Here is a 17,249-nt window from a genome sequence, read left to right as displayed (position 1 = left end):
GGACTGGAGAGATTGCTCAGCAGATAAGAACACATACTGTACTTCCAGAGGACCTAAGTTCAGTTTCTAGCACCCTTGAGAGGCAACGCACAACCACCAATCCAGGAGATTAGAAGCCTCTGGCCTTCATGGGTACCTGAGCTCATGTGCACATACCCAAATAGGTAGTCACATGCATGCACATACACAGGCACACACACTTAAAAATAAATACAAAATCTTTTTAAAAATAAAATAGATACAAGTTGGGATCATAGGAAAAGTTTCACTGGAGCAGTATATTTAATGTGTTAGGGTCAATGACTTGCCTCTAAAGAACAAAAGTAAATTAATACTGTTTCTCAACCAGCTTTTTCATTTTCCTCATTAAAACCCTTCTCCATTTGCTGCTTACAACTCTTCTCTTTCCTTATGAATTTGACATTAGAGCATATTATTAAACAACTTGTTAGCCTGCTAGTGTAACATGTAACATTCTAAATTAAAATATCAGTGGAGAAGTGAAAGGTATTGCTTGTATCAGTGGATTGGCTGTTTTTTATGTAAATCCAAATTTTGGTAATTGTTATAATAACCTTACTGATTTTTTGCATCCTCTTAAATATTTTTATTTATTTTTTTTCATGTAGCCTTTACTTTCTTTTTTAGACTGAATCAGGATATGGATCTGAGTCCAGCTTGCGTAGACATGGCTCAATGGTGTCACTGGTGTCTGGAGCAAGTGGTTATTCTGCAACATCCACGTCATCATTCAAGGTTTGTGATTATGGTGCTTTAAGGCAATGTCATGTGAGTTTAGTATTGGATATTGTGGCACAACTTAGGTTATTATTTTTGTGTGTGTGCAGCAACAGGCAAATGGAACTCAGAGGACAGTTAGTAGGGTTGATTTTGTCCTTTCAGCACATGAGTCCCAGGAGTTAAACTCCAGTTGTCAGGCTTGGCAGTGGGTTCCTTTATCCTCTGAGCCATCTGTCCAGCCCTTATTTTTTTTTTTTTACAGAATAATAAACACCTTTATAGATTTTTAAAAGAAGTTTTTCACAATGTAATTTACTTGAAGTTGTTATAAAATAAGTTCTTAAGGGATGAAATCATGGTATACATAATTATAAAATGAACATGTGAGATCTTGTCATTCATTAATTAGGTAAGGTACCATTTTATAGATTGGTTCAAAGGAGCATCTGGAAAATATTAAAATGATTTGCTGATATAAAACGGACCAACATCTGTAGATGTGGCTCAACGGTAGAGCACTTGGCTAACATGCAAAATCACCAGCACTGCAAAAATAATCAGTGCTTCTACATAAATCAAAGTTTATTTGTGTCTCTTGAGAAAAATCACATCACACTATTTGATTTTCTATCAAAAGACTTGTAAAATAACTCATATGCAATGAAACGGAATAACTTGTGCAGTCTGATATCTTCCCTTCGGGGTTCCCTTGACAACACTCATCAATACTACTAAACTGTGTAATAATGCATTTGCCCATTTCAAAGTCTGTGTTTCTTCACAGTGTTTAATAGGAAAATGTTATGTGAAGAGATTATCAGTATTGACTTCTTCTATGGGTTTGTCAGGGTCAGACAACTAGTTAAGTCCTCTTCAAGCCTGTACCTAGGAATATTACTTTGGAACTCACAGCTCTAATTATTCTATTCCCTCAATGACAGCATACCAGCCTAAAAAGGTGACTAAGTATCATAGAGCCAACAGTTCAGGTTCATGTTACGTGATTCATACACCTTCCTTCCCCTTTGTGTTTTGCAGAAAGGACACAGTTTACGTGAAAAATTGGCTGAAATGGAAACCTTTAGAGATATCTTATGTAGACAAGTTGATACTCTCCAGAAGTACTTTGATGTCTGTGCTGATGCTGTCTCCAAGGATGAACTTCAAAGGGATAAAGGTTAATTAAGCTATTGCCACTATTTTTACTTAGAGAATGAATGGATTTAAAGCCTCTAGATTAGGGAGGGCTATTTATTTGTATTTATTTATTTATTTTGGCTCAACAACCATGTGAAATAGCCAAACCAGACAGATTCAGGTACACACAGAGGTAGGTGTGTGTCCCTAATCCATAGAGGGCAGAGACAGATGGATCTGTTTAACTAGCCAGTCCAGCTAATCTGAGTGAGTGCATGGTTCACCGAGAAACCCTGTCTGAAAAGAAAAGGGAGAAATCAATAGTAAAAGACATCTGCCATTGATGTTGTCTGGTCTTTACATGCATACTAGCATGCACATATGCACATGTGTGTGCTTGCTCACATACACACACACATACTAAAATGCTTGATATCAGAAGTATTTGGGGCTTATTTTAAATTGTAAAATATATGTTCTATAGACATAATGAGATGTCTTTGGAAGAGAACCTAGACTGAGCAGAAAATTTATGTTATATTTATACTTTAAACATATAATGTGAAGATAATTTTTTAATATTTTTAGGATACATGGGGGGTCAAGAACTTTCAGCTTGTTGCATCTTGTCAAGTATTCATAATAAAAATGTAAAACAAGGAGGTCATAACAAAGGATAGAGTAGGGGGATCATAGGTCCACTGTTGATCCTGTCTCAAAACTAAGGGGCCATTAAAAAGCTTGATGAGGGCTGGAGAGGTGGCTCAGTGGTTAAGAGCACCGCCTGCTCTTCCAAAGGTCCTGAGTTCAATTCCCAGCAACCACATGGTGGCTCACAACCATCTGTAAAGAGGTCTGGCGCCCTCTTCTGGCCTTCAGGCATACAGACAAAATATTGTATACATAATAAATAAATAAACAAACAAATAAATAAATAAATAAAAAGCTTGATGAAAGGGGAGACACAGGAGAGAGAGGGAGGGCTGGAAGAAGAGGGAAAGGGGAAGCAGTGGTCAGGATGTAAATATTATTTTTTATTAATTGGATAAAAAAAGGCTTGATGAAAGGCAAAGTAGTTGAGAGCTGAGGTTCCAAAAATAAGTTTTATAAACAGAATGCATATAATAAAATCAGAACATACTGGGCAGAAGAAAAGGGAATAGTGTACATTAAAAAAAAAAAAAAAAGAGGAGCCAGTCATGGTGGTACACACCTTTAATCTTTGCACTCGGAGATGGGGCAGGGGCCAGAAGCAGGCAGATCATAAAAAGAAGAATCATATGTTGTTTTCAAGTTTTAATTGTTTGGAATTGGAAAAAATTAAAAGGGATATCCAGGAGCACATCCACATTGAAATAAATGAAAATTGACATCACATCTACAAGTATTATTTTCCTGTATATACAAAAATAGCAGATTGGAGAATTTCCAGAAGATAAAAAAGGTATTGCTCACTTTACAGCTGTCAGTTCTTCTATGCCTCTTCAAGTTTTTATTTTGTTTATATCTGTATATGTGTAGATAGGTATGTGGCCTTGCATGTGCCATGCAGTCCCTATGTTGAAATTAGAGGACAGCTCGGGGGAGTTGATTATTGACTTCTAGCATATTGGTTCTTAGGGTTGAACTCTGTCAGGCATGGTAGCAAGTGCTTTTGTCTTGCCTAGACCCTTCTAGAAAAATTAAAGTGTCATAAAATTGACCATATTAAAGGTAGAAAGAGCCCTTAGTTAGGGGCATCTACTGCTGTTTAGGGATACCATGACGACAGCAACTCTAGGAAAGGAAAACATTTAATGAGGTGGCAGCTTACAGTGCCAGAGGTTGAGTCCATTGTTATCATGGCAGGACATATGATGTACAGGAGACATGGTTCTAGAAAAGGAGCTGAGTCCTTGGCAGGGAATCAGAAGTGGTCTGAGATAGTGGCTAGTATCTTGGTATTTTGAGCATATATGAGACCTCCAAGTCTAGCTCGACAGTAGCATAGTTCCTCCAACAAGGCCACACCTATTCCACAAGGCCACACCTCCTAATAGTGTCACTCCCTTTGGCGGCCATCTTCTTTCAAATTACAAAGACTATAAAGGGTAATAGCTCAATAACCATCTATTCCACAGATGACAATACATTTTTAAAGTAATATATTTAATATCATTCCACAACATATTTATTAAGCATGTCTTCATAGCCAGTGAAAACACAAAAAATGAGTAAGAGCTTTTGCTCATTTGAAGATCAGAATAAACCAATTTTCACTGTAATATTTTTAAATATTTTTTAGTGGTAGAAGATGATGAAGATGACTTCCCTACAACTCGTTCTGATGGAGACTTTTTGCACACTACCAATGGTAATAAGGAAAAATGTAAGTAATACCTTTTCTTCCTCGATCAGATGGAATATATTTTGTGAGATTATGTGGTGTGATGTTTTACTCTGTTGGTTTTTGGGGAGTTTACCACCCAGCTCCCAAATAAATCACACACAGAGGCTTATTCTTAGTTAGGAATTGTAGCGAGGAGGTGAGCAGGCCTGCTTTTTGTCCCGCCCAGCTCCCGCACGGCTAGCTTTACACCCAAAATAATTACACGGAAACTGTATTCATTTAAACACTGCCTGGCCCATTTTTAATAGTTCCAGTCAAAGCAGAGAGAGAATCTATTTGATTAAAGAGAAATTACAGGAGGCACATGTGGGGCAGGACAGAAACCACGGTCAACAGAATGGTGCCCAACGTGGGCAACTGCATCCACATAAAACCTGAAAGAGCTTGGGAAGACACAAAATAATAGTGTTAAGTATGGCTTCTTGATAGCAGCACTTTCTCAAGTGGGCTCTGCTTGCTAGAGGCAAGCGCTGTCATTTAATAGAGGCTTCCTGACTCAGCTATAGCTGCAAAACTTTGCAGTTCTTTTAAAAGGTCCTGCCTTGAAACACTTAAATGGTGTTGATGAAAAGCTGACTGCATACTTTTTGGTAGCAGCAAGGACCTTGAAACCCCATAGAGACTGGCTTTGAATTCACTATGTAGAACAGACTGAACCAAACTCAGAGTAATATACCTTCCTCTGCCTCCTGAGTACTGGGATTAAAAGTGGGTGTGTGTACCTCCACACCCAGCATGAATCTTATTTTTGTTTGCTTAAGAGATGCAGTGATTAGCTTTGTAGCCCAAACTGGCCTTGAACTTGGTAATACTACCATTTTAGCCCTTGAGTGCTAGAATTATAGGCATGAGCCACCATGCCTAGCACATGGATAAATCTTGAAAATGTGTTAAATAAAACTTTGTCACAATACTGCTTTTATGCTTGTTATATGAAATATCCAAGCAATATTTTGGAGGCAGAAAATAGGCCGACAGTTGCTCATATCCAAGGATTTAAGGAAAGTGGGGAGCGATTTCTAGTAGACTGGATAGTTGTAGAATTTTATTTTGCTGCTGCTGATTTATACTGAATATACTGAAAACAACTGAATTTTATGAGTGAAATTTCTGGAAAGTTTATCTCAATAAAACTATGTTTTAAAGAACTAAATATGGCTGGAGGTAAAGCTCAGTGGCAGAGACCTTGCCTACATACACAGTCCAGGTGACATCCATCAGGGCCAAAATAAATGAATATGGTTGTATCTTCCAGTAGTTAAGTGAACTCTTAGACTTTCTTGCTTGGTTTATGTAATTTAAGATTTCTAGTTGATACATGTGTGTTGATTTATTCTTATTGCTGAGTGATGTTCCACTGTATGGATACACTACAATTTGCATATCCATTTATGAATGGATTGTTTGTTTTGAATTGAGTTGTTTATTTTGGGGGTGGATACTATAAATCTACTGTGACAATTCATACAAAGGCCTTTATGGGCATATATTTCATTTTTCTTATTCTGTAAATGCCTTTGTACAGAATCTCAAAATTAAACTTTTAAAATGTGCAAGGCACTTCTTGTGGTTTTAATTTACATTTCTGTGGGAACTAAGCATCTTCTAATGTGCTTACTTGCAATCTCTTTTTTGGTGAAATGTATTCACATCCTTTGTTCTTTCCTTTACCCACCCCACCCCCCGCACCCCACCCAATGTTGGGTCATCAAACCCAGAGCTTTGTTCGTGGAGCTACATTCCATTCCTAGCCCCCAGTGTAAGATAACTTTAACATAAAGTCCCCCTAAGTTTAAACGTGTCAGAATGTCATTGTGAGTATCACTCCTCCTCCTATTGGACTCACTGAGTACATACAGCGAATTAGTTCAGGAAATAGAATCTAGGAAATGCCGTGGAGCTCTGCTCCCAGCACGGTGGGATTCTAATGATGGTGTGCAGGAGGACAGGTACAGTCCAAACCTTGATCTGATTTGCTAGTTTTATAAATACCTGCTAGTCTTAAATGTAGTGAAATCATTTCATTTGAATGATTTTTCAGTGAATAACTTTCTCTTTCAGTATTTCCACATATAACCCCAAAAGGAATTAATGGTATAGACTTTAAAGGGGAAGCAATAACTTTTAAAGCAACTACTGCTGGAATCCTTGCCACACTTTCTCATTGTATTGAATTAATGGTGAAACGGGAAGAGAGCTGGCAAAAAAGACATGATAAGGTAAGACTATAATTTTCCTCATTTTAAAAATAATATTTTAAACTCTGTGTTCATTGAATTTCTGAGGGGAAGGACCTCTGGATGGATAGACGTATCGGAGCTTTTATTTTGCCACTTGATCAGAATCCTCAACTCATTATTTACCAATGATTTACTCAGTTATTATACATGTTCTCTTGATTATATTTAAGGTAAAATTTCTTTAAATATTATTTATGATGATTTGGTATAGATGTGCATTTTCCATTACTCTTTTAGTGTATAAAGTTTGAGTCTGTATTTAAGTTATAATGTATTCAAGTTATAATAACTAACTTGAGCACTGATTTATAAAGTTAAATATTTACTTGTTACATTCATAGCCATTATGTTTTCCCCGGTCACTGATATCACTTAACATACATTATATTGTTCAAATATTTGCCCAATGCTCCATTTTCCCACCTTTATTTAATCAGCAACATTGATAATAATGTTATAACATGAATTTCTAGCTTTTAATGTGAACTATGGCTCACTGAATTTTCTTTGTGGGAAACTTCTGTTTAAAATATAACATTTGTAAAATAGTCAAATGCTAAAATTAAAAAACACCTTAGAAAATCTAGTTCTGGCTCAACACCATCATTTTTCAGAAGTCAAAGACTTGTCCAAAGTGCTAAGAAGCAAAGCTAAAGCAGATTTTCTTGCTCTGGGTATATCTGCTCTGGATTGTAGGCTACCCATCAGTCAGGGTCACTTTCATTAGAAACTGTTACTGCTTACAGTGTGTGTGAAGGCCTTTCAGTTTGAGCAAGAAACTAAGAAAAGCATCAACGGTTGTTGTAACACCACTGTGATGCAGGACAGAAACAACAGTTGTTGTAACACCACTGTGATGCAGGACAGAAACAACGGTTGTTGTAACACCACTGTGATGCAGGACAGAAACAACGGTTGTTGTAACACCACTGTGATACAGGACAGAAACAGCACTGTGTATTGAAAACAGTTCTTGGCTTTAGAAAAGAAGAGAGCTGTTCAGATTTCTCAAGCACCAGGGAGAGGGAGCCGTAGTAACTAGCAGTATGCAAACCTTTACCTGATACACATGTTCCAAAACTCCCAGTGGATGTAAAATCACAAATAGTATCAAACTCTTTATGCACTGTTTTTTCCTACAGACTCATGCCTATGATAAAGTTTAATTTATAAATTAGGCACAATAAAAGTAATGAAGTCAGTTAATTCAAGGAAGTTGTTTATCACTAAATATCGTTTATATAATTCATAAAATCAAGAAAGAAGGCACAATATCAATGTGATTTCATTGATGGTGTTTCGTTCCAAATTGTTCTCATGTCTTCTGTAAGCTAGGAATAGAGAAATAATAAACAGGAAACACTCCCTAAAGAAACTTATACTCTATAGTGCACATTAGATATGTGATGATAATAACAGCTATATAATAGAATTGTTTTATATTTTTTAAACTTAAAATGTTCACTCAAGTATTCTTTAACCAAAATATTATTTATACATGATCATTTTGTGGTTATCTATAAGAATAATTCCTTCTTTAGAAATGTACTTAATTTCTAGCCAGTCATACTCAGGAAGACTAAAATTTCAAGGTTAAATAATTTAGTTAATATTACTAAGAAAAAAATGTGTTTATTGACGATAAGGCGTACTAGCTTCAATGTGGATGTGATACTTGTAACTAGATTTGTGTGTGTATGCACGCGTGTGTGTGTTTAATTTACCCATTAAATTAGCCCAACTGTCTAAATTGAAAATACTTAAAGTGATACAGTGAAGGGTATCTGTCTTGACTAGGTATTACATCAGATTTGATCCAGTGACCCATGTTGTGGCAGGAAGGTTCTGTTTGGGCCAGCCTTTAAGTTTTCAACTTGAATCTTTAACACTGTTGGCTCTATCTATAAAATGGAAGAGTTAAAATAAGTCATCAGTCTTTTTCAGTCCTAAAGTAGAGTTTTAACCAGCAATAAGAATAAGAAATCGTTTTTAAAATTTAGTGTTGACTGCTATTGTCTATCGAAAATTGAGTTCTTTTATTTCTGACATTCAATACTTGTTTTTCCCCCCTCACAACAATAAATAATGGTGTTGTGGTGGGGAGGAGTACAGGAATTTGCAGCCTCCATTTCTCTGGTGCTTATTTATCTTGTTTTAAGTTTGAACACTTTAACATTTCTTAACCACTCAGTACTTAATGTGCATAGAGGTGATATTAACATTGATTCAGATAGTAGCCTCTGTGCAGTGTGTATCCCACCAGAAAGTCTTCCTAGGCAGAGGAACATTTGTGTTTCTCACAGAAGTAGTTATTTTTTGGTCAGTTACACAGAAAGTCACCACCAAGTCTTTTTATGATATTTAAAATGCTCACTAAATCAGTTACTTTCTCTCCTTCTCCTACCTACTTAGGATTCGGAGAAGAGGAGACGATTAGAAGAAGCATACAAGAACGCGATGGCAGAACTTAAGAAGAAACCCCGTTTTGGAGGACCAGATTATGAAGTACGGACTTAGATTGTGGGGGCCACATCTATCACAAAAGTGACCTTTAGTACTTTTATAGCCTTTAAGTGTTCTATATATGTAATTTTTCCTCAGGATTAACTTAATGATCTATATAAATGCCAAGCTTTTTATAAAAAAAGATTCTTTTGCCATCTCCAAAGCTTTAGACATATCTTGTTGAGTCAGACATCATGGCTTGTGTCACCATGAGCTACAAAACTAGAGTAAGAATCTGTCTAAAAATCCTTATTGATTATTGATTTATCATATGAAATTTTAAGCTTCCTTATAATGAATCTTTCTTCTGCTAGTCTTAGCAAATAATTATTTATACTTAATGGTTTCTTCTAAATATATTTAATACATCCTGGATTTTTTTTTTTTATATTCTTTTGAGACAGTGCCTGTTATAGCCCAGGCTGGTTTGTCCCCTGCCTCTGCCTCTAGGATTAAGCTGTGTACCACCATACCCAATAGAGCTGATTTTTTTAAATTATGATAGGACATGGGAATCTACATTCCAGTATCATTTGTTGAAGTTTATTTTTATTATTTAAAGATTTTTTTTCATTGTATTTTTTATGTGCAGGACCATTTTGATTGTATATATGCATGTTCTCTGCATACATTCCTGGTGCCCCTGAGTTCTTAAGAGGACATCAGATTCCCTGAAACTGGGGTTTCATTTGGTTATGAGCCACAGTGTGGATGCTGGGAACTGAACCTGGGTCCTTTGTAAGAACAGCAAGTGCTCTAAACAGTGAACCCATCTGCTGAATATTTTTATTCCATCTTGTTTAAAGTACACCTTCCTTTTTTTTTTCTTAGTGGAAAATAATGAACCAGCTTGGTGACATGAAATCCGAGTACTGAGAGTTAGTAGCAGGATGATCAGAAGTCTAAGGCCAAGCTGGGCTGCATGAGACTCTGTCTCACATAATTCTTTTTAAAACTCTCTAAGTTTAGTCCAGTTTTTTAAAATCCCTGTGAATTTTAATTCTAAACTGAACAGTTCTCAGCAAAGGAATATAATTCATTGGTAGAGCTGTCACCAAGCATAAAGATCCCATGTTCAAGTCTCTGTATTATAAAAGCAAACAAAAATAAGAAAGTATAAAGTTCCCAAGTAAACTATTGTCTATCTTTATACTTCATTCCTTTTGAAGTTTTAAGCTATTTTTTTCTTGACAGATAATGTGTGTGCAGGTATGGTGACATGGTTGCTATCAGATGTCCTCTGTCAGTCTCTACCTTATTTTGTAGACAGAGTTTCTCACTGAACCCAGAGCTCACTATTTTGGCCAAGCTGGCTCACCAGCAAGACCCAGGATCTGCCTGTCTCTATCCTCTGATGCTGGGGTTGCAGGCATGTGCCTTTGATCCCAGCTTTTACATGGGTGCTGAGGATCTGAACCCAAGTTCCCATGCATGCTTTACACATTAGTTATTTTTCCAGCCCTGTTTCTACAATTTTAATTATCTTGTTTATAATTTATTTAATTATGATCATGAGTATGGCCAAATATAACTTTATAGGCAATAAAAGTTTAATTTCAAGTAATTTGGTTGCTATAAAAAAAATTTTTGTTTTGTTTTTTTGGGTTTTTTTTACCCTTACAATGTTGAAATTCTTAAGCTCACAGGACCATAGAAAAGTAGAAAGCAGACTGGATTCTGGCAGTTCAGTAATCCCTGTTATAATAGATCTTAAACCTTGAAACAGTATTAGCCAGTTTACAGCAGATGAACCTGATATAATGGCTTAAATCTGTAAGTCCAGTTCTTAGGAAGCTGAGAAAGGAGGATTGCTGCCAAGTGTGATGCAGTGAAGGCATCAGAGTGAGTTTAGGATAATGTAGAGTACAAAGACCCTGTTTCACAAATCGAAAAATATGGTGGATGAGGTATTTAATTGTATTACTTATGATTTTTTGGAGTATGTGTTACCACTGTGGTTAATACTATACTAGTATTAACTAACTAGAAGAATACTGGTCTACAACAGCTAGTTCCAGGACAGGAACCAAAAAAGCTACGGAGAAACCCTGTCTCGAAAAATCAAAAAAAAAAAAAGTTTTTTGTTCAATAAATGTATATTAGGTCAGTTTTGAACTTTATCCTCTCAGAGGTAATATCAAAGTTGTCGATGTTTCTGTTTCTTTAAATAAATGAAATAGTTGCTGTTTGTTTCCTGTCTGTTATCTAGGAGGGTCCAAACAGTCTGATTAATGAGGAGGAGTTCTTTGATGCTGTTGAAGCTGCTCTTGACAGACAAGATAAAATAGAGGAGCAGGTATATCTACTCACATTCCTTTTAACATCACAGGTGTTCCTTGATGTGTATTTATAGAATTGGAAAACTGAATGTAACCAAAATATTAGCTATTATAAGTATTAAAGAATCTTTGTTGAGTCGGTTCCTTTATATTCTAATTTCCGAACAAAAAAGCCAATAATTCTTCAAAAGAAGTATACATAGTTAATGTGAGCTTAAATGAAAATGTTCTGCCTATTCTTCTGTTACTTTTAAAGAATTCAGCCTTAACTATTCTGATATCAGAAGGGCCTCTCTAAAAGTCTTCTCAAGTACCATCTATATTCACAGGTTTTAGAGATTTTGTTTTTAGCATTAGTACCACCCAGCTTTTATTATTAGCTCATTTTTTGCCTTCAGCCTTCACCTTCAGTTCTTCCTCACTTTTACTTTGCTTTGCGGTCCTCACTAAAGTCACAGCATTTATACCCAGCTCCTTTTATAGGAATTGACTGAAAGAATTTTTTTAAATATTTAAATTCCGTTTTCAAGATTATTTTGATTCCTGGCGTCAATTCTATTACAATTTATTTACTATATTTTACCACCAGATGGTAGAAAGGGTGAATTTTACTTACTTATTTCTCTTTGATTTGCTGCCTTCAAGCTGTCCTATTTATAGTTGAAAGTGCCTCCTGAGGCAAGTGTAACTAACCTAGATGTGGAGTATCATTTCTGTATTATTTTTATACCACAAATCTATCCATTATATCAGTTCGCTAAGCTAAGTAGCCAGGAGTATCTCCTTCATGGTAAATAACCTATCTGTTTCTCATATTTTTTTCTTTATATTCTTAAGTCAGTGTTTTAAAAGTTCACTCCATAGTAATCTGTAAAGCTTCTTTCTTTCTTTTTTTTTTTTACTCAAAAGATGTTACATTGCATTCAGTTAAAATTCAAATTCCCAATTAATGTATGATTTTGGAAGCCTAAGGTTGTTCTTAGAAGCCTAAAGTACAACCTAAAGTAGCATCATTTTGTTGTTGTTTGTTTGTTTTTAGAATGTGTATTTGGGAATAATAGTGAACTCATTATAATCAGTCTTTTTCATTTTGTATCTCTGTCAATGTGGCAAAGATAGAAATGACATGAAAATACTATAAAGTAGTGAGCATCGGTGGTCCATAAGATCAGTCTACAAGTTTAAATCATTTACCTCTCTGTTCTCAGTGTGTGATCTTTAGCATTTCAAGAATAGCCACTACAAAGATTCTCTCCAAGTGACACCCTCATTACACATTTTGTAGTTTAAATTATTTGCAAACAAAGTAGAAGTTACATGAAATGAATTGGTCAACAAGACAGCACTGAATACAAATTACCATCTGTCTTCTCTGTAGTTAAGAGATGAGTGCAAACACACCAACACATTACTTTTAGTAAGTATTTATTTGAATGTATGAAAAAGAAATCAGATAAACTGAAGAAGAGGTAGGAAGGCAAGTATCAGGTAAATAGGAGTTAGATAGTGAGATGAAGCAGACTGCCTTCATTGAAAGGAGATTTTTAAAAAAAAACCACATACATGAAATGATCTTAAGAACCCAGAAGGGTTAAACTAGTCCCTCTAAATGTGGTTGACAGTTGCTTGGCTGGGACAGACTGCGGGGCCACTGACACTGGCACCAGGATTTATCCCTACTGCATGTACTGGCTTTTTGGGAACTTATTCTCTTTGAATGTATACCTCACTCAGCCTAGATATAGTAGGGAGGGCCTTGCACTTTCCACAAAGCAATGTGCCTTACCCTCTCTGAGGATTGGAAGGGTGGGAGGTTGTGTGGAGGGAATAGGAGGAGAGGAGAGAGTGGGAACGTGGATTGGTATTTTTTAAAAATCTAATTAAAAAAGACAAAACAAAAAAGAACCCAGAGGGAAGCAAATGATATTGGTTCTGATGACAATCTGTGGGCAATACCTGCTGGTCCTGGATGCAGTAGAATAATCGAAATGATTTGACCAGACCTTAGATAAAAGAAACTTGGCAGTAGCCAGGCAGTGGTAGCACACTCCTTTAATCCCAGAACTTGGGAGGCAGAGGCAGATGGATCTCTATGAGTTCAAGGCCAGCCTGGTCGATAAGAGCTAGTTCCAGGGCAGACTCCAAAGCTACAGAGAAACCCTGTCTCAGAAAACCAAAAACAATAAAAAAGTAAACCTGGCAGTAATACTAACCTTGACTCATGAGACTTGATAGTGTACAAGTAGTGGGTGAGAGAATTTTGGCTGGGAGCAATATAAAAGAGCTTTTCTGTGATCTAATGTAGTATCTGTGGAGTAGGAAGAGACCGATGTGGGATGTCTGAAGCAAGTGTCAGGATTGAGCAAAACTGTGTCTGTAGTGTAGCTTCCTCATTCGTTAATTATTGCTAACATGTTTACCAATAAAATGTTAGTTTCAGATTATAGAAGCCATTTGTAGGCTGCAAAATATACCTCAGAAGCATGTCATGTTAACGTATGTTTTTCTTAGTCACAGAGCGAGAAGGCCAGGTTACACTGGCCTACGTCTTTGCCGTCTGGAGATGCCTTTTCTTCTGTTGGGACTCATAGATTTGTACAAAAGGTAAGCGAATAGATTTGTACAAAAGGTAAGCAAATTGCAGTTCACTGAAAGAATGCCTGTATTCCTCACTGATCATGGTACTGTCCTATAATAGAAGTTTTCTTGTCTCTTCATTAATTAGATAGTAAGGGGTGTTTTTGTATTGCTATATTCCCTATACATTCTCCAAAACAACTTATAAATCATGTTCTGAACATACATTCTTTGCTTTTTCTTTAAAGTGAAATGGAGGGGTGAGGATAGGGAACAGAGAATGGGAAATAGTACAGCATAGCAGTAAAATTTCTTCCTTGAGGTTAAGTACTTTGTATTTTTGGACATATTTCATTTTTCTGGAATGAGTTTGTAGCCGAATATGTAATAGGTGCATGAAGTCAGCACTTGCTGCTGTGCCTGTTCATATATAGTGCTTTGTTTTCTCTTTCTTTATCTTGTGTTTGCAAGTTGGTACTGAATGCTCTGTTGTGCCTTTGTTCTGATTACTTGGTTTTTTTCTTTGTCTGTCTCTGGTAGCCCTATAGTCGCTCTTCCTCCATGTCTTCCATTGATCTAGTCAGTGCCTCTGACGATGTTCACAGATTCAGCTCCCAGGTACTGTATGCATATATAGAGTGGACTTGAGTCCTTTTTGCTGTATTTCTGCCTGCTTGCCCAGTTCTTAGCGCTCTATTGATCGGGCCAATTGTTTTGGTTTTGAATTTTAAATAGTCACAAACAAGGGTTTTCTTATCGTCTAAATAATTCTCCTTTGCCAGCTTTGCATGGGCCCTTTCTTTGTGTCCTCTACTGTGAGTAGCTGGGATTCTATCTTAAGGAAGGTAGTACTCAGAGAATTTTTTCAACTGAATTAAAATACATAGAATTAGCCTGTTTTTTTTTTTATTCCATCATTTAATGGCTGTATTTTTCCAGGTTCAACAACCTTCATGGACATGGATTATAGGATATGCTATATCATAAAAGTGAATTTTAACAGTCTCACTTTTGTTCTAATTCTAAATGCCACAGTGATGTTCAGCAAAAGAAGAAACTTTAGCTAAAGGTCATCTCATTACTGTTATGATACTAAATTCATTGAATAGGTTATATTTTCTTCAAGTTACCTGTGGATACTGTAGGTTAATATCCCTGTTTATCTGCTAACTCTATAAAGGTTGATTCTAAGTTTATTTCTCTTCACTAAGGGATTGGTAATTTAAGACAGTAAAGTGAATGTGCAGTTTCTGTCTTCAAAATAAGATTAGTTTGCCAGACAGGAAATAATGTTGTAGTATAAACATTTTTAAACACCTTTTATTTCCTTTTTCATGGTGCTGGGGATTAATCCCTTAGCCTTAACATGCTAGGCATTCTCTCTACCACTCAACTTCATCCCCAGTCCCTAGAAACTATTTAGGTTTTTTAATTTTCAAATCTTTGCCATTCAGTTCTCTATTTTTGGGGGGGTGATTGCATTTTTGGGTTATATTATGTTACCAATCTAAGCTGTCTAATCACAGTGACTGGGTGCACATCCTGACTGTGTCATTTGGGTAAGCTGTGTGGCATCTCTGTGCATAGCTTCTGTGATTTAATTCAAATATAGGGACATAGTAAGTGTTAAGTGCCTGACCTTTTACTGACATCATAGTTAATATGAATGACTTGAGCTAATCAGACTTACTGTATGTCTTTCCCTCTCTGATTTCAATAACACTTTCTAAAGTTATAGCTTAAAACAGGTCTCAGTTATGTTACATATACAAGTTAAGTCTTTATTTTTAACTGCAATAGAGGGCAAAAAGACTTAGCAATGCTGTCCTCTGAACTCCACAAACATATACATATGTAAACACACATACACACATACAAGCAGGTATATGTTAATAAATACACACTTTAATAATTATCTTTTTGCTACCAAAGTAGATAATTCCTATAAAATATTCCATATAGTTTTATATTTAAAGGTATACTCAATAACTTCACTCCCTACTAATACATACAGGTCTACATACAGAGAGCGAAAGAGAGAGAGAGTGTGTGTTTTCATTATAGTTATTGTAGTGAGCATTGTTGAATTAGTTTCCTTATATAAGTCTTTTAATACTTATGCATATGTTTGCTTCATGTGTATTCCTAGAAGTGAAATTGTTGGAGCAAAGGCCATGCAAGTATCTTAACTTATATTTATTCTTCTTAAAAAATTTTTAACCAGGAGACTTGGGCCAGTTTATCTATACTGGCACAAAATACTTCAGCTCATTTTGCCAGTCTTACTATATATACTATTTTTTTACTTCTAGCCATTTGTATTTCTTCAGTGAATCAATTATTCAGGTCATTGGTCATTTTCTTTGGGTAGCAGTGCTCTGTTACTTTATTAATATTCTATTGAACAAGTTCTCTGTGAGTCTGTGATTGTACAACAGCAAGCATAATTGTTTTCTTACATGAGTAGGAAAAAGATCAGAACCATGTTTGAGCCCTTCTAGATTTTCATTTGTACCATCAAAGGACAATTTTTTCTTTGAATTTCTGTCCTAACAGTTTCAGAAAACCCCAAATTTAGTAGTCTCCTAATGCACCTTATATTGATTGATTTGGATGTGAGGTAGAAAGAAAAATATTGTAATTGGAGTAATACCCCTTTGTATTTTACTTGTATTCTATATGTACTTTTCTATAGTTCATTGGTAGGATGCTATGTGGATAGATTCATTTCCCACTCTAGGTAAAAAGATTCAAGGACATGACTCCCGAAGTTATACTTACCTAGTTAACACTTAGGAGCCAGTGAGATGGTGAAAGCCAGTAAGCCTAGCGACCAGTGTTGACAGCCCACACGGTGTGAGGAGAAACGGACCCCCAAAGTTAATACAGAAAACATAAATAAACATTTTAATCCAATAAAATAACTATTTGTTGGGTTATGATAGTATTTATTACTAGTAACAATATCCTGGAATATCAAAGTTTGATCCTGATAAAATGGCTTTGACTTGCTATCAGTCTTAATTGTCCCTATCTCGCCATATCCTTTTGACAATAAATATATGTATGGTAAACTGGATAGATTACAAAGTTAGACTTGAAATGTCAGTGGTCTCAGGTGCACAAGTCACTGCTTCTGTAGTGATATTAGTTTCTTTATATTTCATTGCTGTGAGTATAGAATGTATTTTAATGAGATTTGACCAGTAACACTTACCTTAACTCTAATGTTATTATCTCAAGAAAGATACAGTGAACAGAAGATTCTGTGATAATAACTGTAAAACTATAGTACTCCAGTTGGAGATCCTAGGAGCACAATACTAGATCTACCTTGTTTCTTTGTTGGACTTTTCAAGCCCACAATAGCCAGAATAAAAC

At 35.9% G+C, this 17,249-nt stretch overlaps 1 protein-coding gene across 2 annotated transcripts in view; it reads left to right on the top strand.

Annotated features, from left to right (window-relative positions):
* The window catches only part of Cert1 (ceramide transporter 1), a 99,178-nt gene that overhangs the window by 66,002 nt on the left and 15,927 nt on the right, over positions 1-17,249 (top strand). Inside the window, exons 4-11 of one of the 2 annotated variants that reach the window (XM_075976268.1) lie at positions 649-756; positions 1,780-1,918; positions 4,163-4,246; positions 6,329-6,486; positions 8,920-9,012; positions 11,222-11,308; positions 13,803-13,895; positions 14,409-14,486. In XM_075976268.1, the coding sequence (XP_075832383.1) occupies positions 649-756; positions 1,780-1,918; positions 4,163-4,246; positions 6,329-6,486; positions 8,920-9,012; positions 11,222-11,308; positions 13,803-13,895; positions 14,409-14,486 (840 nt within the window). The remainder of the gene's footprint in view (positions 1-648; positions 757-1,779; positions 1,919-4,162; positions 4,247-6,328; positions 6,487-8,919; positions 9,013-11,221; positions 11,309-13,802; positions 13,896-14,408; positions 14,487-17,249) is intronic. The other variant, XM_075976269.1, reaches the window with a different exon arrangement.

The sequence above is a fragment of the Microtus pennsylvanicus genome, chromosome 6, assembly GCF_037038515.1.
Source record: "Microtus pennsylvanicus isolate mMicPen1 chromosome 6, mMicPen1.hap1, whole genome shotgun sequence".
Lineage (NCBI taxonomy): Eukaryota > Metazoa > Chordata > Mammalia > Rodentia > Cricetidae > Microtus > Microtus pennsylvanicus.
This window is presented reverse-complemented; position numbering and strand designations above follow the sequence as displayed.